The 20,487-nt window shown below is 50.6% G+C and overlaps 9 protein-coding genes across 10 annotated transcripts; 5 read left to right on the top strand and 4 right to left on the bottom strand.

Moving 5' to 3' along the window:
- Positions 1-766: 766 nt before the first annotated feature.
- On the bottom strand, positions 767-2,955 carry PV10_01406. Of its 2 annotated transcripts, XM_016365617.1 has the most exons (4): positions 2,772-2,955; positions 2,683-2,708; positions 2,613-2,622; positions 767-2,558 (listed from the first exon to the last, which is right to left on the bottom strand). In XM_016365617.1, the coding sequence occupies exons 1-4, from the start codon at positions 2,837-2,839 to the stop codon at positions 1,412-1,414; spliced, it is 1,251 nt and encodes a 416-aa protein (XP_016229266.1). In that variant the 5' UTR covers positions 2,840-2,955; the 3' UTR covers positions 767-1,411. The 2 variants fall into 2 exon arrangements, with proteins under 2 accessions (XP_016229266.1, XP_016229267.1); XM_016365618.1 differs by having other exon boundaries at positions 2,683-2,955.
- PV10_01407 (uncharacterized protein) lies at positions 890-1,337 on the top strand (the record flags this gene model as incomplete). Its single annotated transcript, XM_016365619.1, has 2 exons — positions 890-1,264; positions 1,326-1,337. 2 exons carry the CDS (start codon positions 890-892, stop codon positions 1,335-1,337), a joined length of 387 nt encoding a protein of 128 aa, XP_016229268.1.
- Positions 2,956-3,132: 177 nt separating the features above from the next.
- Positions 3,133-4,173, top strand: PV10_01405 (uncharacterized protein; the record flags this gene model as incomplete). Its single annotated transcript, XM_016365616.1, has 2 exons — positions 3,133-3,553; positions 3,604-4,173. The coding sequence occupies exons 1-2, from the start codon at positions 3,299-3,301 to the stop codon at positions 4,171-4,173; spliced, it is 825 nt and encodes a 274-aa protein (XP_016229265.1). The 5' UTR covers positions 3,133-3,298.
- A 418-nt stretch (positions 4,174-4,591) lies between these two features.
- PV10_01404 (uncharacterized protein) lies at positions 4,592-5,384 on the top strand. The gene is made up of 2 exons (XM_016365615.1): positions 4,592-4,943; positions 5,011-5,384. The coding sequence occupies exons 1-2, from the start codon at positions 4,830-4,832 to the stop codon at positions 5,263-5,265; spliced, it is 369 nt and encodes a 122-aa protein (XP_016229264.1). The 5' UTR covers positions 4,592-4,829; the 3' UTR covers positions 5,266-5,384.
- On the bottom strand, positions 4,693-6,314 carry PV10_01403 (uncharacterized protein). Its single transcript, XM_016365614.1, has 2 exons — positions 5,794-6,314; positions 4,693-5,742 (listed from the first exon to the last, which is right to left on the bottom strand). Exons 1-2 carry the CDS (start codon positions 6,215-6,217, stop codon positions 5,444-5,446), a joined length of 723 nt encoding a protein of 240 aa, XP_016229263.1. The 5' UTR covers positions 6,218-6,314; the 3' UTR covers positions 4,693-5,443.
- Positions 6,315-7,688: 1,374 nt separating this feature from the next.
- On the top strand, positions 7,689-8,574 carry PV10_01402 (uncharacterized protein). Its single transcript, XM_016365613.1, has 4 exons — positions 7,689-7,797; positions 7,925-7,966; positions 8,025-8,221; positions 8,275-8,574. Exons 1-4 carry the CDS (start codon positions 7,783-7,785, stop codon positions 8,399-8,401), a joined length of 381 nt encoding a protein of 126 aa, XP_016229262.1. The 5' UTR covers positions 7,689-7,782; the 3' UTR covers positions 8,402-8,574.
- Positions 8,386-9,518, bottom strand: PV10_01401 (uncharacterized protein). The gene has a single exon (XM_016365612.1). It carries the CDS (start codon positions 9,511-9,513, stop codon positions 8,446-8,448), a length of 1,068 nt encoding a protein of 355 aa, XP_016229261.1. The 5' UTR covers positions 9,514-9,518; the 3' UTR covers positions 8,386-8,445.
- A 2,941-nt stretch (positions 9,519-12,459) lies between these two features.
- PV10_01400 (uncharacterized protein) lies at positions 12,460-16,988 on the top strand. The gene has a single exon (XM_016365611.1). The coding sequence runs from the start codon at positions 13,026-13,028 to the stop codon at positions 15,726-15,728; it is 2,703 nt and encodes a 900-aa protein (XP_016229260.1). The 5' UTR covers positions 12,460-13,025; the 3' UTR covers positions 15,729-16,988.
- PV10_01399 (uncharacterized protein) lies at positions 16,199-20,397 on the bottom strand. Its single transcript, XM_016365610.1, has 2 exons — positions 17,116-20,397; positions 16,199-17,055 (listed from the first exon to the last, which is right to left on the bottom strand). Exons 1-2 carry the CDS (start codon positions 19,887-19,889, stop codon positions 16,971-16,973), a joined length of 2,859 nt encoding a protein of 952 aa, XP_016229259.1. The 5' UTR covers positions 19,890-20,397; the 3' UTR covers positions 16,199-16,970.
- Positions 20,398-20,487: the final 90 nt, after the last annotated feature.

The raw sequence follows: 20,487 nt of genomic DNA, 5'->3' as shown, positions 1-20,487 counted from the left end.
TCACGGCGGAAGTCCACCTCATTGTGGTATGGACCTCGATGCAAGGCATTTGTAGTTGGTTGATCACCATGAAGTTCGCCCTGTCAGATGCAAGGAGCAAGGCAAGTGCCTAAGGTTTGGTACCTCGCAGGAAAGGCGAGACGAGAGGCCCACTTTCCTGGGATTCCAATAGATTTAATTCGCTAATTGATTTCAAATTACTGGCCAGTCACGCGTCGTCTTGAAGGGGAGGAAGGAGCATCCCACACCTTCGTATATGTTGTAGAGTCCCTTGGTCCAGGTATGTGAGAATCAGAAGATGTCAATTGTGTTGAGGCGACTCTATCGACATTATCAACGCATCCGAATAGTATGCGTCCCGAGGATCTTGTGTAGGATTGTTCGGAGCCATCGTTTTGAAACCTTTGCATAGACATCATTGAGCGATACACAGACAGATATGTTCAAGAAGGACGTGGCCGGTTTCACAAACAGATATCCATCCATGGCAAGAGCTCCTAAGAACAAATATAGTATATCCAAGCTGTGCCTTGTGTAGGCATTTGTAAATCTCTCCGTCACTCGCACGCCAATGGAAGGAGCCTGCCTCCATCATCAATGTCGTCATAATTTCGACATCATTTTTCACATCCTCTCCAGACGACGAGCCCAGCCATATCGAATCGTCAGAAAAGGCATCATATGGCAGAGTCGGCCTATCAAATTCCCCGTCCAGCGGCGTCATGCGAAAATGTCATCTCCCACTTTCACAAACTCTGATATAACTCCGGGGCATGAAAGCTGTGGTCTTCTTGCCCTAGATCTTGTTGCTTGCTGTTTCTAAAGCGCCATCTTCTCTATCTAGCCTATTCTCTAGTCTCTTTACGCGCATATGCAAACATCGTCCATCATGCCGAGATTCCTTGTATCTCACATGAGATCAGCTGTCAAGACGACGAACCTTTCGCCTTCATACTCATTCGCGACGACCAGAGTCCGTCCTCTATCATCGACAAGCCGAGTCGAAGCCGAGAAGTCGGCCTCCTCAAAGAATGATTCGACTCCCGGTTGGTCTGGCCGGCAGACAGATGACCACGCGGTCAAACGAGACGGGCACGATGTCCAGTCCGAGTCGGCCCACCAAGGGATGAAAGACCACGAATCGCTCAAGAAAGGCAGTCAAGCCATCAGTCGTCAAGACGAAGGAAACAACAACAAGCGTGCCAAACAAGACAGGCCCGCTGCTCCTGAGCCGGTCATCGGTATGAATGATGAAAGAGGTGGTGTAAGTCTGGAGGTGTCGCGGAGGTGGTCCTTGAGAGCTGCAACGCTGACTTTTTTTATAGAAGGGACACTGACCCTCTGGCTCGGTCATGTCCAGGCATTGGTGATGGTGTTCTGGCAGTGTCTGTACCAAGCATACTATATTTTATCATCTCCCCACATGGAACGAAAGAATGTCATTCTTGCCCACGCTCACAATCTGATCTTCAGCCACTCGTCGACCCCCGTCACCTTCGATGAAAGCTATTGGTGCATCGCCCATGACTTTTCGTGCCACATCGGCAACGGTACTGTTCTTTTTGACCAAGACACAGTCGCGGAAAACAGCCGTGTTCCCACTGCCGCCTGAACCATACGTATGTACGTTTCTGACCGGAAATACGGGAACAAGTCCGAGCAGTGCAGCTGCCCGGGTCAAGACCTGGACGACCCCGGTACTCCCAAACCTGTACAAGACCATGTCCTTGAGATTTTCGATCCGCTGTTTCAACTTGTCGTCCATTTCTTTGAGACCGCCGCCGTCAGGATCGCCCTGTTCAATCAGGTCTTCTCGTGTGTCCAAGTATTCCTGTCCTTCTTTATATTTAATGTAGCCTTGTTTTGTGAGTCGTCGCAGAAAGACTTCAGAGATTGCTGAGCACAAGACGATGCTCTCTGGGGGCTGTTGTTTGGCAATTTTAGCTATGTTCCGATCTGCATCGGGGTGATCAATCTTGTTCAAGGCGAGGACTGTAGGAAACTTTTCATCGGTGAATGCCTCGACCACCTTGGCGACGGTTGCGTCGCTCCATTCCTCCAGAGGTTGCTTCAACTGTAGTCGGTCCAAACATCTGGCCACAATGTTGCTGGTGCTCCCGTACCCTGAGAATTGAGCTTGGAGAGTGTCAACCGCATTCGCCTTGATGGCTACATGTCGCCTTTTGATGCTTCCCCATTTCTCCATCAGATTGCCTTGAATCCACCGGACGATCTCTCCTCGTAGCCATTCGATATCAACCGAGGGGTCGTAACCCCGAGTGGCTTTTCCTTCGGCGTCCGTGGCACCACTAACATCGACCACATGGATCAAGGCATCTGCATGACGCAAATCGTCGAGGAACTTATTACCCAGACCTCTGCCCTCATGAGCTCCTGGCACCAGGCCAGCAACATCTAGCAACTCGATCGGGACCGATCTCTTTCCACCAACACAAGAACCGTAGTTTGGTCGACATCTGTCGCTCAGGCCATGACGCACACATGCGCAGTCGATCTGGAGGTATCCGATGGCTCGTTGAGGGTCAATGGTAGTGAACCTGAAAAGGATTTAGTGGTTGGAAGGTATGGTGTTGGAGTAGTCGATTTCTTACGGAAAATTGCCTGCGCTTCACTGTCAGCCATGTCACTTTGCATCTTGTCGGTGCGGCGGCGCGGACTGACCTACTTTCGAACTGGCATCCGTCAAACTAGGCGGACCAGTGAGCTGAGACCTAAAATCATGTCGAAGGCGGAGAGAGTGCCTTCCTTACCTGTTCAGCGTGGTGGACTTGCCAGAGGATGGCTTGCCGACCAGCCCGATGAGAGGGTCTCGGGGCATGGCGAAAGAAGTAGAAGGGTTCTAAAAGGGTTGCATAGATCCGACTTGCCGCATGGTAAGAACTTGTGTTGGTCTTGCCACGATTTGAGTCCGCATGACTGAAGGAACAATTATTGATTGATGGCACAAAAGTGATGGATATCACTTTGACGAGGGGCAGCCGCACCCGACCCCATCGCACCTACCATTTCAGAGCCCGAGTTCAAATGACAAAGAGATTCGGCAATTGGTCAAGGTGCCTTTCGATATCCGCCATAAATCAGCTCTGTTTCGACATCCTGGCTATACCTTTGGCCGACTTCTGGTTGGATAATCTCTGGTCTGAGACACAATTACATCCAGGCATGTTGGCGCTACAGCTCGGACGGCCTTGAGACTTCATTGCCAGTCTCTGACCACAAAAGAATGGACTCAAGCAACTCGCCAATACTTGACCACCTTGGTTGACACACTGCTACGATGATATTGAAATATCTCCTCTATCGAGTGGCTTACTTCACGACAGCACTCTTGCATCTCCATTGGAACGAGCTCATCAGTGCTGGTGCTACCATTACAGTCATGTGCCTGTCCAATACGAAGCAGCCAGTGGTCCTCAGGCTCTTCCGCCTCCACGCCATGGTAATGCTTTGTTTTGTGCTGGGTGCACTCTTTAATCAAGTCTCTGCGTCGTCGGGCCAGGTACTCATTGGAACATCGAGTGTTACGCTACAAGTCAGCCCTCGTAGTCCCTGTTCGTGCCAATATGGCTGACCAAGCCGTAGTTTGACGACTTGGAAACACGTCGTGGATGGGGTGAGCTATCTCAACCATATGCCGGGCTGGTCTTTGACGGATTCTACCCATTCAAGCCGAGCCATCCGACATTCGAAGGCCTCATATCGCTACACGACTTGAACTGCGCAGTGTCAAAACCAAATGCTCTCCATGGAACTCGATACAATCTCCAGGGCAGGTCGGCATCCACGAAACAACAGCCTCAAACTACACGCCTACCTTCTTTTCGTCCAAGCAATGAAGATGCAGTCTTCACGCTTGAAAGCATCAAGATGAAGCCCCTCAATTTCCCCATCAATCAAGTCAGAATGCATCTGCGTGGTGTGCGGGCGACCTCTGATAGCTCAGCGCCCGAGGATAGTTCAGCACTGGAGTGGAGTGTCGACTTCCCAGCTGGATTCCACGACGTCTTTCATGTCAAGCTGGAGGAGTTCACGCATCATACATGGGACAATATGACTCGTGTTGAGATCTGGGCGGACTTCCATAATGCTGGCAGCAGTATGGACTGGGAATTTTGCATAGATGATCTCGCGGTAGAATATTCTGTACGTTGATGAACATATAATATAATCTTCGCTGAGTTGTGAATTGGAACTTGTACGTCAACACAAGTTATCATCTCTTGTCACATGTACTTACCAAAATCTAATCATCTCGAAAGACTTGCACGTCGTTGACCTCCCTCTTCAATCATGGTTCCATCATAGCAGACGTGTCAGCCCAGGTACCACTCGCCTATAATTGGTCCGGAGTTGACATCCCAATCTTTTGTGGGCGCTCCAGTCTGTATGTACTCCCTAGAGAAATCTTCCAGGCTTTCGTAGGGTCCATAATGACGTAAATCGGATCTCATCTCACAGTTTCTGTATGACTTCTAGCATTGTCTGGAAACTCCATCTCCACAAATGACCATCAAGGTCGTGACGCAATTTGCCTTTCAGCACGTAATGTCCTGATCCCATCGCTGTCTCATGAATTCTTGCGGGTAACTGAATGCCGAATGATGGTATCCTGGCAGCGGTTGTGACGTCGAATCTCCTCGACGCACTTTATTCCATGTAAATATTAGAAGTCGAATATAATCCATTCTCGCACCTTCTGTATCATCGAATAAATTTACGACACATATCGCTAGCACAGATTTTACCAGATCGACTCTAATTACACACATCAACTACAGTCCTTCCCGTCATCCCACCATCCATCAATCATGTCCGACAAAACTTTTGGCGTCACCAGCGAGGACGTCCGCACACTTGAAGCACAAGAATCAAAATATCATGATGGGAAGACCCCAAAAGATTCTGATGTATCCGCACTGAAGGTAAGGCGCCCAGTTTCTCATTTTCCGCCTGGTAGCGTATAGCTAACCGTGTCTTCTCTCACTGTAGCAACTCCTCTCCGAACAAGAATCCAAACAAGAACAGATTGACAGAGTCAAGGCCAACCTGCCCCTGCCAGAACAGCCCGTGGGCGGTGCAAGCGCCGATTTGCAATCTGCTGATCAGCGTACTGTCAATGTCGGTAGTGGGGGAGTCAATGTCAAGCTGGGTACCCATAGTAGTGAGGGTCTGAGAGGGCCTGCCACTGCTGAAAGCTCCGTCAGAGTTGACGGAGACGAGTTCAAGAAGCCAACTGCACCATAATCACCTGGCCTGCATTCAAGTCAATTCTAACACATATTTTCATGTCCTCATCCTGATGGCCACCCCTCGATATCATCTTGCGTGGGTATGTAGCCTCAATCATATTTGATGAACCCTCGATTCAATTATCATGACCAGTCGTAGCCTAAGTCAGCGTAGACCATAGTAGTTCTCTTTCTCAAGACTTTGGTATCAATCCTCGAAGGCTCAGATCATAGACGACATCTTCCACCTTTTTCACTTGGTATTTCACTGCGTCGGACCGACGACGGAGAGCATCATTTTTGAGATTCAACAGTTGAAACCCTGCGTGGATATCTTTGATGAACTTGGAGATCTGAAGCGGCCGTGAGTAGTCACCGAGAGTAACTGCGTTGGGAGCGAGGCGGGCGAGCTCTTCTAATGTGTTTGTCAAGGCAAGGAGGTAATCTTCGATGGTGATGTGGAAGGCATCCTCTGACTTTAGATTGACGGGAACTGCACATTGAGTCAGTAGGGCAAAAGAGGCAGGCAAGGAAATGGCTTCACCTGTAAGACGCTGTCCGATTTCTTCAATGGTGGCCAGTGTTCCACTCTTCAACCAATCGGCGATCTGAATGCTAGTAATGACGGCTTGAATATCGCGTTGCCAGATGGAATTCCACCGGTAGAAGGGGTATTTTGAGGCTGCTTCGCTCAGCTGTTTGACGGTTTGGGCTTGTTGTTCCAAAGCTTCGAACGCTGGCTTGAGAACAGTGTTTTCAAGTTCTGCTGTAGGAGTGTTGTGAATTCGGGAGAGGATGGATTGTGTGAGTCGGCCTTGCTTCTGGAGCGTCTCAACAAACGCTTTCAATTCATCTCGGATGGCACTCTCTTCGTCGATTTTGCTCTGGAGGGACGTAAAGATCGCAGGGTCAACGTGCGGGGAGGCCGTAGTAGGCACAGGATTCGTGAGATCAGCAATGCTTGACATTTTGATTCATGCAAATGGGCGTGTTATGGAATGGTGGGTGCGATAACAAAGAGAACCACGTTTTATTTCGACAGCGGGAAAAAAAAATTAAGAACGGATGGGTTGGAAGGGATGTGTAACCCCAAACAACAACCCGCGATGTCAACTTTATCAAAGTGCAATTCTTCCTATCTAGCGTTGCTCGGCTTTTGACGATTAAGAAAACAGACCTCTATCCTAGACTAACTACGAGAACCCGGGATAGAGGTGTACCTGAATGACTGTGTTCCTTACATCGTCGACGGTCGATAGGTCGCACCTTGTTCTCTCCATATCATGCTTGCAAACACCACCATCCATCCCATCGTCCTTGAAAGGCATGTACCGTTAGACCCGATCTTCTCCAAAACTCTGCTCATAGCGAAAGTAATTGATGAAAAGGGTGTTTCGCATCACAAGGCGGTAGTGGAAGGCCAAGGACACGGTGCCAGAAACCCATTGCGCAAGCACAGAGGGGTTTAACCGGCGGAATCCAAAAATGAGAATAATCAAAGTATTTATCCCGTAGGATAATTTCAGAGATTAAACTGAAAAGAACAGATACTACACTTGATCTAAGCCAAAAGGCAAAGCTAGTGTTGATGTTAGCAAAGAAACTGTAGGGGCAGGGTTGGTTTGACATACAGAGCTGAAGAAAAGAAAAAGAGAGAATGGGTGAGAGAGAGCAGATACTTATAGAATATTTTTCGCGCCAAGACTCGGAGAAAGATCATCCTCTTTCTACTTTACACCTCACCTATGATTGGTAGAAAGCGAAAGCGGTGAAGTACAAACTGGCAGAATCACTGGATCACTGGCAGAATGTGGTGACTGATCCCAGGAACTGAATCACTCATTGATTTGTTTTGCCTGAATCAAGAACCAGAGTCGTTACGATAGATGTATCAGTCGGAGGTGAAGTACTATGTCAAAAAAGCTAGGTCTGGAGCGCGATTTGGATTGCAGGGCACTTGGATCTGTTGTCGCACGTGTGGCTCGATTCAGAAGACAACGCCTCGAAGCTATCGCTCCTTTCAAAGATTTGAATTTGTATCTGTGAAGACCAGACCTGCACTCCGAAGCAGCGAGGTTATGAAGGTTGACAAATTTCATTCTGTGAACGAGTGAGACTGCACCGAGCATCCTTTTCACGCTCGGACAAAGATTACGAATAGGTGTATATAAGTCCGAGGTCAGATATGGCTACTGACTTGACCACACCATGCATGGAACATGAACCCTTTATTTCAACGAGCACTCAGCATCAAAGGGAGGACGTGGTAGAACCAAAATCAACCTTTAAACAACATGACTATGTCTTCCTGTGGTAGACAGAATGACAGCCTTGTCCCACCCCCCCTCCCCCCGCTTGAGGAAAGTCTTCCGAACGCCAAGATTTCGACCGCACCTGAAATTATTCTAAAGGAATTTGCGGTCCAAGTCGGCATCAATTCAGAAGAACCCGCATACCCTTACGTTCTTTTACCCTCCCACCAAAAGACGCAGGATTCAATTTCTTTGCGATCGACCACAAATCTCTCCTCACAATGGCACCAGTTCAGGTAAGTCGCGACCGAATCGCTTTGCTGTTTCAAGCCTTGTCGAAGCGTTCGTCCATTTTCAATGGCGCAGCTTTCAAAAGGTCGGAGAGAACAGTAGGCTAAGGTTTTTCGTTTTTCGGTATTGCAGGCAAGATCTAAGAAGGCGGCGAAGACGAAGGTCACCAAGAAGGTAAGCTCTTGACCCTCATTGTCCCCCGAATCCCACAGCAAGTCGCTGACCAAAGTAGTACATCATCAACGCCAGCCAGCCCGTCAGCGACAAGATCTTCGACTTGTCGGCGTTCGAGAAATTCTTGCACGATCGCATCAAGGTCGAGGGCCGCACCAACAACCTCGGTGACGACGTGGCCATCTCGCAGGTCGGCGATGGAAAGATTGAGATTGTCACACACATCCCTTTCTCGGGTCGTTACTTGAAGTACTTGTATGTTGCCATGAGGATTGCATGTTGGGACGCAAAATACTGACAATGGACAGGACCAAGAAGTTCCTCAAGAAGCAGCAGCTGCGTGACTGGCTCCGTGTCGTTTCGACCAGCAAGGGTGTCTACGAGCTTCGCTTCTTCAATGTCGTCAACGACGAGGGCGATGATGATGACGAGTAGATTAGTGGTGGCTAGATGCCAGGACTTGTAAAAGAGGACTCTATCTATGCCGGTTGGGATTCGATCCTTCGATAGAGATGGATCTGGTACCTCATATTCTCCAAATCAATGGGATACTTGAGCGTAGGGCTTAGCCTGAACCATCGTGAATCATCAGATACTGTCTTCTCCCACTTCCGTGTTCCCTCTCCTCCTGCAATCTCCAACAAGGTGTGATCCAGTAGCCATTTCATCGGGTATTGTTTTGTAGCCGTCGAATTAGCCTCTTGCCCAAGCCTCACCTCAGAGTAACTGCCCGGACTGTCCACCACTAGAAAGTATGAGCCCACTGCTACAATTTCGGTCAGGGCCAACAGAAAGGCAGTGGTGCGAGAGATTGAGGTTGTGAAGAGCTCGTTCAGGGTGAACATGATGGTACAGAGGGTCAGGCCAGTGAGTAGACGTGGTAACTGGTCTTGGCCTGCCAGAATGTCATGTTGTGTGAACGAGACCTCCAGTCGGTCAACCTCGAGGAACGGGCTATTCGCGTCTTTGGCGCCTTGACTCGCATATGGAGAAAGTGGTGGTGGCGTGGTCAAGGCAGTATGCAGATTGTCGATAGGCCTCGCCCAGTCGGCCATGTCCACGACATGAACTTGCATTTTCGAGAGGCAAAGTTTGCGCGCTGCAGCCGCACATGCAGCCACTTCGGCGCCCCCACCACCTCCAATGCAAACGACTTTACAAGCGCTTCCGGACGGGTGTTGACGATTGTCTGGTTCAAGCGGAGATTCACCAAACCAGACTGGATGCATCTGGCTGTTCACAAGAATGTCGAGATAGCCAAGAGCACGGCTGGCACTCCACCGCAAGGCGTAAGCATCCAGATACTGAGGCTTGGCGAATGCGAGTGTGAAGTCTCTCTGAAAGAGATGCCGCTTGACCTCTTGGATGACCGAAGCCAGGTCAGTCTGATCGTCAATGGGGAAGGCTCGGCGGAACACATCGAGAGTCAATTGCTGCACATCGAGTGGAACCAACAAAGTCGACGACGCGGGCTGTCTACGCGAATGGTCAACTGGTTTCTGCGAGTTGGACTTATTGGCAGCCTTTGATTTCTTCGTCGGTGCCATTCTTTGAGTCGTATGTCATGCGACGTTGTGGGGATTCGAGTTGCGGTGTACGAACTGCCCCAGGGATCCGTTGTGCCAGGGCTCTTTCAGGAGCAGAAAAAATCGTGTCCGATGATACTCAACATTCTTGGTAAGGACGGGCCGAAGTTCACCATCTGCTTTACAGTCCCACCGAGTCATGCAGGAACAGCGAGGCTCGAGGCACCAGGACCTGGAATGCTCGAAAAACAAACCAAGCAAAAGAAGTGTCCGAAAGATAACGACGACTGTTGGTCAATCGCTGAGTGTCGGTGTGAATCCAGAGGTTCTTGAAGTGGGAGCTTGAAATCTAAACAAGGGTGCAACAAATTGATTCGCTGCGGGACAGGCTAAGTTTTCGTTGCATATGCAGACATTTCACTATTGGTTTATCTGCGCATTTGACGCGAGGTGATAGTTGCTGCTTTTTGTCCTACGGCAGCGAGCCATACGGGTCTTTGTCGTGCAACGAGCTGGGAAAAGTGGGCTTGCAAGCCCCGGAGCAAAAAGCGTTTTCGTAGACATCTGGATGGCAGCTGTCAAATGCTTCACCAGCGTTGGCGCACGATTTTTAGATGTTCTAGGGATAGGGCCTGCCTTTTTACAAGGCTAATAATATTGATGTGCGCAACCAGTTCTTGGTCTAAGTAGACAATTGAGCGGGACGGACTATGTATGTACGTAGGTATCTATGAAGGTACCTTATCTAGACTTAAGAGATTGGGTTTATTGGACGGTAATTTTTTCCGATGTTTTAAGTACCTACTGTAGGGATGCTGAGACTCGAAGCATGGGAGACGGGCACGACGGCGCAAGTGAAGACTCTCGTATATGCATCAGGGGAGGCACGGCAGGGTCAACCTTCACATTCTTGTTCGCCATGCCCCACTGTCGTGGATGATGGAGGGCAACTGCACTAGAAGGAGCATCTAATGGTATTTGTAGAGTTATGTACAGATGACCTTCCTCCGTAGGCTTGAGATGCTACGGTGTCAGAACTATAATTTGGGGATGCAAAAGGACACTGGAAACAAGGGCAATGAGATGACAATCTTCTGAGTGGACGCCTGGAACCAGAAACGCCAGGATGGCTACACATACCTACTCCGTATGTAAAACTCGACTAGTGTAGATCTTTACCTGCGCAGCATCTTTCTTATCGTAGAAAAACCACTACCCAGTCGTTCTTTGGTGTCACAGTATGTTGTTGTTCGGGGCAACCAGATGAGGAGTTCGGCTTCCCAGGTGTAAGCGACGGCGTGACTGTACCTGAAACTGAGATTCAAAGTAGCCAAAACATGGATCAAGAACATGGGCAACTGCGAGTACCACGATGTTCAACACAACCCCACAACGAGGAGGCCAACGAACCTGGCGATCGTGCTATGACCATGAAGATCTGAACTGATCAGTCGGAGACTCTACCTACTGTGTACTAGTAATCATCAAGACAGAGCTGAGAACTGGTGAACTGTACGTACAGAGATTACTGGGCGTGTACTTTTTGGCTACAATGTACAGAAAACCATGCCTTGGTGTAGGCGTGGGTGGCGTGGCGAATTAGGTGAAGGAGCGAACGAGAAGATGGAATTGGCTCCTTCTTCAGCATCGTTCCTGCGTTGGTGGGACTCGGCCATCTGCCAACCCTGCTAGCTCCTTCCCCTGCATAACTTTGCCAACGCATCCTGGCCTGCATCACCGCATGGGGAACCTGTTGAACATGATACCTATTCGATTTGGGACTTTCTGCTGATTGTCAGTCTGGCATTGAGAACAACTTGTCATGCTCGCCAATTATGCGATGATGGCGCTGATATGAATATCAATACCAGTTTGACTCTGTTACGGTCCAGCAATGTACGACGACAATCCGACAGTAATGCAAGCTAAGTGGAACAACAGAAATTGCCCTCAGATTGTCCGCCGTGGGATGCGGCTGAGCCGGTTTAGTAGGCAAGCCAGGCAGGCGTGGCACGTTCTTCTTTCCCTAGACGCATCTTGACTTTTCCTTAACCATGATTACTCGTACTACATACAGTTGGAGTACAGGATCATGTCTTTTGTGGGACATGAGACAATCATGTCTACTCCGTACATGTACTATAACTTATAATCTCGATCATAGTATAGGTCATCATCATCATCATCAGTATCATCATCGATTCCGCTGACTGCACGTCTCGTGATGGAAGGCCTTTTAGCTTGCGCATTTCTGGCACACCATTTTGGTCCAGGCAGGTTCACGCATGTTCAGACCCCTCGGCCCCTGACAATTGTTCACCTTGGATTGAATGAACAGTAGTCAATTCGAGACGCGCATCTCCATTACTCAACATGTAACTATATCTTGGCTTAGCTGGGATCAAGAGACTGTCAGCAACAGGTGGACATGATTTATTTGATTCTCGTCTAGGAAGCCGCCATCTCATTATGGCTTCACCAGGTCTACGTGAAAGTACCAGCGTCCAGGCCTTCCAGGTACTCCGTGTTCGTACAGTATTCATTATTGCATACTTTAGGCTCGGGAATGTGCTGCAGCCCGCCGGCAACCCCGTGCTTTTAGGTTAGGCATCCTCAAAAACTACAGGGGCTTTTACCAGTCGTATTATCACTTAATTGACCTTATCCAGGAGACTGCCTCATGACTCGTGCACTTGGTCTCTAGGCTGCAGCTAGCAACCGCCCTGTTGCTTGTTTGCCCACTTTGGTCCCATCTTCGGGCTAACAAATCCCACTCGTGGCCGTCACCTACCGGGCCACGGTTCAAGGTGCACCAACTCCACTGTTGACCTTTTGCAGCAGGACCACCGCGCCCACCGTTGGTCGAGGAAGCCTGGAGAACTGGGCCCCGAGACCCTTGGGCCTGTCCACAAGTCATCCTCTGGCAGTACCGTCCTGCTGCCTCTTCTCTCCACCTCGACCTTCTCTCTCTCACCTTTCCTCTCACACCAACCTCAATTCACCTCACCTCTCCTCCTCCCTTTTGCGCCAACCCGCTCAACTCTCAATCCGCTCTTCTGGCTCCTGTAGAGTCCTTGATCGTATCACCATACGATCATTCCTCTACAGGCTGCTGTCCGCTCCTTCACCCACCCTCACATCCCTTGGTTAAACCCTGCGTACACCACCCTCAACACGATCTAACATTCAGGCCTCGAACCCGCCCTCGACCAGAATTTGACCTGACCACACCGACTGCGGCGTCATCTGCTCCGCTCCCACTGCAATCCATGGTTGCATAGAATCGACCGTTCGTCCGTCTTTCAAGTCGCTCCTTCTCAACAACCACGCCCGTCGCTCCTTCCAAGGTGGTCATGCTGGCTTATGGCAACAACCACAGTCCTTCCTTTTCCTAAGCCTCGAGATCCCTACAGACCACAACCCGCACACGGTCACGGCAGCATCATCGCACTGCCTTGAATGTATCTGCCTGCTGGTCAGCTTACGAAAAATCTTGAACATTATTGCTCTTAGGTGGCTGCCTCATTTCCACAATGGCTTCGATTTCATTACCTACGCCCCCCTCACTTCTCTCGCCCTTGGACCCCGATCTTCAAACTCCTCCTCGCTCGCCTCAACCCCATCGCAGGCGCCCGTCGCGGAGCCCCAATGTTCCTGCAACCCTCCCACCCTTCTTGTTTAACCCAGCGCTTGAAGGAGCCCCGAGTTTAGAGGCAGCCAACACCGACAAAGCAAGTCCTGAGGTTAGCCCTATGGCTTTGGACTCGAGTCGTCGGTCTGCAAGGCCACTTCCTCTACCCGAATTCAAGTTCAATCCTGGCGCCGACCTTCCCCTTGAAAGAAGCCCAAGCCCCACACATCCCATTCTGCAGGAAATGGCCCTCAATCAGCAACGTGCAGTCAGGTCAGCAAGACCAGCCCCATTGCCTGCATTTACCTTCGCTCCCAGCCCATCAATCGCTCAAACTTCTCCAAGCCCAACCAAGACGGATTTCTCAGAGTCCCAGCCTCCGCCACGTACACATCGCCGCGGCATCAGCGAGTTCGTCGGTGGTGGGGGTTTGGAAGGACCTCACATGGTCAGTTCCAGCCCCGAAAAATTAGAGCATCGGCCACACGCACCTGTAACAGGAGGCAGAGGCCATGCCCACCGACGCTCTCAGGCTGTTTCCATCTCTGACATTGACACGTCCGAGCTCATCAAAGTCAACGCTTTGGCCAAGGCCCGGGCAGGGTCCACCCCAACCACCCCCTCGGACCCTAGCGCCTTTGCCTATGGCCGCGGAAGCCCTCAGATACGACAGTCAATGTCCAACGTAGTCCGGACGCCTCCGTCGAGTCCTAGGAGAAGAGGCAGTGCCCCTGGTGTTCGACCACGGGTCGGATTTTCCGAACATGTCGATGTCATTCCCCGACCACTCTCAATGATCTCTTCGGAAACGGAGGGAAGCAGCTCAACCATTCGGGGCGGCCACTCCCTCTCTGGAAGCATCAACTCTATCGCAAGCCCTGCTGCACGACCCACGTTCATCGTCACATCCTCGAACGACTCTACATCTAGCTCGCCGGAACGCCCACACACAGCCGATGCCCTCTCAACCCTATCTCTTGGCTTGGCCGCTCGGAACAGCCCTGTGTCCATGATCAATCTGCCAAAGCGGCCTCTCTCTGCATCCGGCTCACCAAGCCAGCTCAGCTCTGGGAGTCCTCCCAGTAAAAAGAAGCACTTCTGGTCCAGTCATTCCGAGATGGACTCTCCTCTGAATACGCCAAAGGTCGAACAATCTGATCCGATGGATGTTTTCAGTGCGAGCCCCACCCCGCAACCACCCAGACTGCACATCTTTGGTGACAACGGAAGACCGAAAACATCCTCCGGAGAAATGTCTTCCTCGTCCAAAAGACGAAAATACCATACTTGGACATCTGGCATCTTCTCGAGGAAGGATAAGAGAGCCAGCAAACCAAAACCTGATGTACAGCAAAAGCGAGCATCCTTAACTCGCAGACCAAGTGATCGCCTCAATGAAATCTTCGATGCGGACGACACAATCGTCTTACGTGAGCCGTCCCCTGTTGCAAACAGAACTCGACCGTTTCCCCAGGACCTTGACACTTCCCAGGCCTGCATCCCCGGCCCAGCAAGCGATATGATCACTAGCCCGGTCCTGGACCTCGATGCAGCACTCGGGCCTTTTGGGAGCGAAGAAAAGTTGGGATATGACGTTGGTGGCAAAGTTGTCCATGTGAACCGGATTTCAAAGCTTCACAGCAGTGAACGAAGGGCTAACGTGGACGCTTTTGGAACTGTCCATCGACGAACCGAATCCGCGCCAACAATGCCAGCTTTGAATAGGAGCATCTTCGACCTTCATAGAATGGGTAGTAACTCATCGCTATCGGAAGACGTCTTTGATGAAGAAGAGGAAGACAAGTTACTGGCTCAAGAGAACGCAAACTCAAAGCTTGAAAGGATTCAGTCGCGTACGCGAAGATCGATCACACCGCAGACCTTCTCTGCCAGCCCCTTGGAGACAGCAGACCTCGACGCGACAGGAGGGCTAGGTCTGACGATCAGCAACAAGTCACCCGTGGACGGCATCACAATTGCTGACACAGATGACGATGTCGCCAAGGTCGACAGGTCCTCCAACTCGACGATTGCAGCTCCCATTCTTTCCGATGATGTCAAACGACCCATGTCCTCTCCAATGCCTTTTCCTTACCCTGCACCACAATCTCACTATGCCTCTTCGACAGAAGGCCGGACAACTTCAGCTTCCATGATGTCGTCTCCAGATGTCGACCATACCTCATTTGAGAACAGTTCTCGGCCTTCAAAATCGCAGGGTGAATTCAGTCCGGACTTTGTGCTTCGCGCATCGAACGATGATCTACCTTCATTGAGTGACAGCATCTCAAGCGGGGCGCTACCGAGAGTCTCGAGCAGCGCTTGCACAAGATCGTCGGTCGAACAACGATCACAGTCAATGATTGTGCCTTCAACGTCGAGATCTAATATCCAAGCGGATTGGAAACGATCAAGTCTGGCTAGTTTGAATCGACTGATACCTGGCTCCGCAAATGGGAGCAAGCTCAAATTCGAAACTGTTCCCGATCCCGTGGATCTCGATGAAAAGGGCAAGAAGAAGCCAAACAGGATCAGCCGGCTGATGCATTTCTGGAAAAGTAAAGACAGAGATGCGAAGCAATGCAACTCAACCAGTGGACTATGAGACTCGTTTGACAGCTTGATGGTAAGAGCTTAGCTGGCAGGCTGGAGCTCTGATGAATTATGGATTTGGCGACTTTGATCACGGCTCTTTTGATGTATCAACTCGTTTCACGACGATTTTTCGCAGCAGAGGGAGATTGTATAGTCCTACGACCTGCGAGCAAGAGGACATTTTCCTCTTTCATCCCACCACTTCGATTTCACTTCATTTGCTATTGTTATTCGAGCAGACTTCTTCTTGTTCGACTACTTTGGCGTAACGCCATTCGACGACTACCCACATAAACATGCTGTCAATCAGAGTTTGAGATGCAACTCTTGATATCCCAACATATGAACCTGCAATGGGCAACATGCACAAAGCCAGACCTTGCAATAATGAACAAGGACCACTTTCAATATTTTCGACACTGAGCGAGCGAGCATCGTTTGCGACACCCAGCTCCTTTTTTCAAAAAATCCTTTTGGACTGTTTAAGAGGAATGAACATTAACTGATACGTGGAGAAGGGGATTGCGGGGAACAGAGGCGCGAGGAATGGGTGGGCTTTTACTGGTTGATGGTTACAGACCACAACCATTGCTTGCACTGAGAGCCTTCGAGTGATTCTATCTTCGGTTGTCCAGTTGCTGAAACACTAGGTAACCAAGCTGAAGTAGCATCATGATGATATGAGTTCCCACATCTCTACTGCATATTCGATGACAAAGATTCCCTCGTTGTAAAGTGTGGAATTGCAGCCCTAACTCTGAGGACCAGGATAGTCAGAGCCGAAACGAGGACATTGAATTTGTTCGAGCTTATGGTCAGGTCAGAGTCACCAAGTCATTAATCAAATGTCATGAGGGCACGGCGTGGCCAGAGAGACCCAAGCAGTCTGGAATAAAGATCAATGTCCCTATGTACCGAGATCAAAGCGAGGTATGTTCCAAATGGCTGATCACACCTGCAAGCAATCATGTACAGGAAATACGCTCCGTTTTGCGCGTGTCGCGGTCACAGATAAAACTTCAAACTCTTCCAATTCGCAATGACCCTGGCGCCGGCGCTGACTTACGTTGCTTCATCTAGTTCAATTTGTCTGTGTTCACGAACCAGGAACATCCTTCTCATGATGTGTATACTTCGCGGCGGACAACGGTCTTTCCACGTGTTCGTATTATATCGTAGTGACTCCAGATGCCGGAGACAATCTCGACCAACAGATAAGAGGTGATGCTTTGTTAGCTAACAGGTATAAATTTCATCGCATCTCAAAAGCTGGAAACGTCATTCGATCGGCAATATTAATTCTGAATTCGAAAATGCCCTCGTCAGTGCCCACGTAGCTGTAGGCAAGATGTCAGTAACGAGTTGAGGACTTGCAACTTAAGCAGAGTGCAACTTACAAATAGTGGCCGTCTGGGCTAAAGGTGATGCCAGCAGTTCCGAGTCCCATGTCTCTGAATACATCTGTTGAGCCCAGGGCCTCAGAGGCAGGGTTGGGGCCAGACATCGTATTGCCAGTGGACCACGCCGACGCACCCGCCAAGATTCGATGCAATGACGAGCCAGGCATCCAATTTCCATTGGTGTCCAAGGCCCGACTTGAAGTGGAAGCATTTTGAGTATAAACAATTCGTGCAGTAAGTAGGTCTGACTGTTGTGGCCGGCTGGTACCGCTGTCGGATGATCGTCCGTCAGGTCGGGACATGCGTGAGGACATACGTGACGCACGGAGGTCATTGGCAGTGAGAGAGGGTCGACGGCGTGCGGTCGCTCGTGATGAACCAGTCTCCGTGTCCGTGCGGGAAGGGTCTCGTCTGCTCGAGTTACGGTTGTCCGTGTTGAGTGATGATCTGTTTGATTGTGTATGATTGGCTTCGGTGTTGGTGGCTGAACTGTCATTATTACGAGCATCGGAGGCTCTTCTCATCGCTTCCTCGAGAGCGTCCATGTCTGACGAAGCCAAGGCGACTCTAGACTCGGCACGACGAGATTGCCGCTGAAGCTGCTCGATTCGTCGTATCCGCTGGTATCGCGAGTCTGAATAGTCGGAGAGGACGCTGAAAAGCTCGTCACGAGGCTGTTCGGGTCTCAGGTTAGTGGTTGGAAGTGCTGAAGTTTGAGCAGACTCGGATTGATCGTCTCTGAAGCCCGACACAGCTCGGGTCAGCACCCTAGCTCTTTCAGTTTCCAACCTCCTGGCATAGTCCGTCCCTATTCTCAATTCTTCCTCAAGCTCCTGGGAGCGTTGTTGAAGAAACTGCTGTTCCGAGGTTATCTCCTGTCGCAGAACACGATCGTACGTAGTGGAGTCTGCCTGGCCGGTCCTCAGCTGGAGGAGGTCGGTGGAGCTGTCCATCAACAGGCGCTGTTGCGTTTCTAGCTGGCGCCGGAGAAGGCTGGATAACTGTCTCTCCTCCGCCAACAAGCGTTCGAGCTGGATGGCAAGCTGGCGCTCATCGTCTAGTGCAGCTTCAATCCGGCCCAACTGCGCGCCACTTTGATTTGCGGCATCTCGGGCTCGCTCCATGGCCGATGTCAGAAACGTACGAGTGTCTGTGGTAGGTGCGTCCTGCGGTTGAGGATGGGAAGTTGAAAGGGTGGTTGATGGAGTTAGATTGTTGGTAGACATGAGAGGGCTCTCGTCGTCGTCGGCCATACGTGCAGGAGAAGCCGACAGTCGCGATCTTTCATCGGTCACTGTAGCTAGGTACCGGTGGGTGTTGGCTGCGGAGGGTGAAAGAACAATTGAAGTTCTCCTTCTTGGAGCGTGATGAGCTGATCCGGCGTTACGCGGGGGTGGATTTATGATGATGCTGTATTCTCCAGTAGCATTACCGGGGTAGTGGAGACTAAAGGGACGTGAAGGATTGTTTTCGATAGTGTCGATTGTGGTTTCGAGTGCATCAACCACAGATCTTTCGCGAGCATCGAGATCAAGACCGTGGTGATATGAAAGCAAATCCTGGCGGAGGGTGCTCTGAGTGTCCGGTGCAGGGTCGGCAGGATCGTCCATTGCAACATCGGAGGAGAGCTCTCTGGGTGATGATTGTCGCATTGAACGGATCCTTGCAAGATATTGCTGTTTCAGACGTTCCTTGACACCTAGATTGCGGTAGGCAAAAGGAGTCCCATCCTCGAGCTCGACAACATCAGGTTTCCTGCGGTCTAGCTCGAGAACCTGTCTTCTAACGAACTGGCTTCTGACATCGACCAGACCGACTCTGCCATGATCCTCGGCCCAGGCCAACAAATCCCAAGGAGCAGGGGAGAACGTCATGGCCCTCACACAGCCGACGACAGTGGGTCTGGAGGAGCGAAAGTTGCACAACATGGCTTCTTGAGGACTATGATCTGGGCGAAGGAGATTAACAACATCGAAGACGGAGATTGCGCCGCCTTGGGACGAAGCCGCGCAAAGATGACCGCTTGGGGAGAATGCCAATGCAAAGCAGTAGTCATCGTAGACGCTATCACCCGTGGGTAAAGAAGGCTCAGCGAAGAGAACCCAGCCGCCTGTGGAGGTCGTGGGCGGGGATTTGCCGGTGAGTTGGGTTTCGTCTTTGGAGCGTCGATAGAAGTAGAGCTTATTGGAGTCACCAACTGCAGCGATGATAGAAGAGTCTGGAGACATGGCCGAGAAGTTCATCGGGACGGGGTGGAGCAAAGTGGTGATGACCTGGCGTTGATGCAGCGAGTAAATCTTGACGGACTTGTCATTGTTGGAGATGAGAACGACGGGTTCATGAATGGGAGTTTCTGCGGAAGAGCCTGCGACAGGAAGGGTATGGATGTTCATCGAATTGACAATAGCACCCCCCAAGGATTCAACGACAAGGTCGTGTCCGAAGCAGCGTGGGTGGCCATGTTCGTCGTTCTCAATTTTGATGAATGCACAATCCCCATTATTTCCACCCCCGACGGCAAGCCAGCCGAGGTCTGCAGCAAGACAGGTAGGCTCGAAGGGGACGGTGGCTAGGAGGGAGTTCTGATGGTCATGTAGATCGAGGACGAAGATGTCGTAATTAGAGACATAGTATATAAGGTGATTAGCATTGATGGTAATTTGATGTCGGAGTTGATGGTGTTGGTTGGGGATGCGGGTAGGGTAGAACTTGTCGTAATGGGCGATGGCACTGGTAGGATTCAGACATAGTAGAGGATCCGGTATGGTCATGTCGTGAAAAAGGCACGAGAGAGTGGGATGAGGAGCATCTCCCGGCGGAGGGACGATTAAGTGGTGGTCGTAGATAGAGGGGGGAAAGGAGCGGACGGCATCGGCGAACAAGGGCTAATCGGGCGGTTGAGTATTGGGATGAAACGAGGAGTGACTGAAGTTGGCGTGGAGATGCAGCAGGTTGAGGCTGAGTAGGAGTGTTGAATTGCAAGCGTGTGATAAGATACCTGCGATGTGGGAGAGATGAGGTGGGAATGTTGAAGATGATGAGGGTCAGTTCGGGTCTTGGGGCTGACTTGACGTCAATTGGCTGATGAGTCGGGGCAGGTGCTGTGTGTGGCTTCTACGGAGTTATGTTAGGGTGTAATAGTGCTTGTCACTGTGGCTGACCTTAACAAGAGTGCAAGAACAAACCTCACTCTAGGAATTCCGGGTTCTAGGTACCTAGGTAGTGTTCACCTTAAGTCCTTGGCCTATAATATTTGGCGCTTGCTCTTGCGCTTGCTCTTGCGCTTGCTCTTGCGCTTGCTTCAAACAAGTGGAAAGATTCTAGCCCTCAATCGCACTTGCTCTTTTTCCATCTCTTGCGACGCGTGAT

The sequence above is a fragment of the Exophiala mesophila genome (genome assembly GCF_000836275.1).
Source record: "Exophiala mesophila strain CBS 40295 unplaced genomic scaffold supercont1.1, whole genome shotgun sequence".
NCBI classification, from domain to species: Eukaryota; Fungi; Ascomycota; class Eurotiomycetes; order Chaetothyriales; family Herpotrichiellaceae; genus Exophiala; species Exophiala mesophila.
Note: the sequence above shows the minus strand (reverse complement) of the source record. Positions and strands in the feature narration are given on the sequence as shown.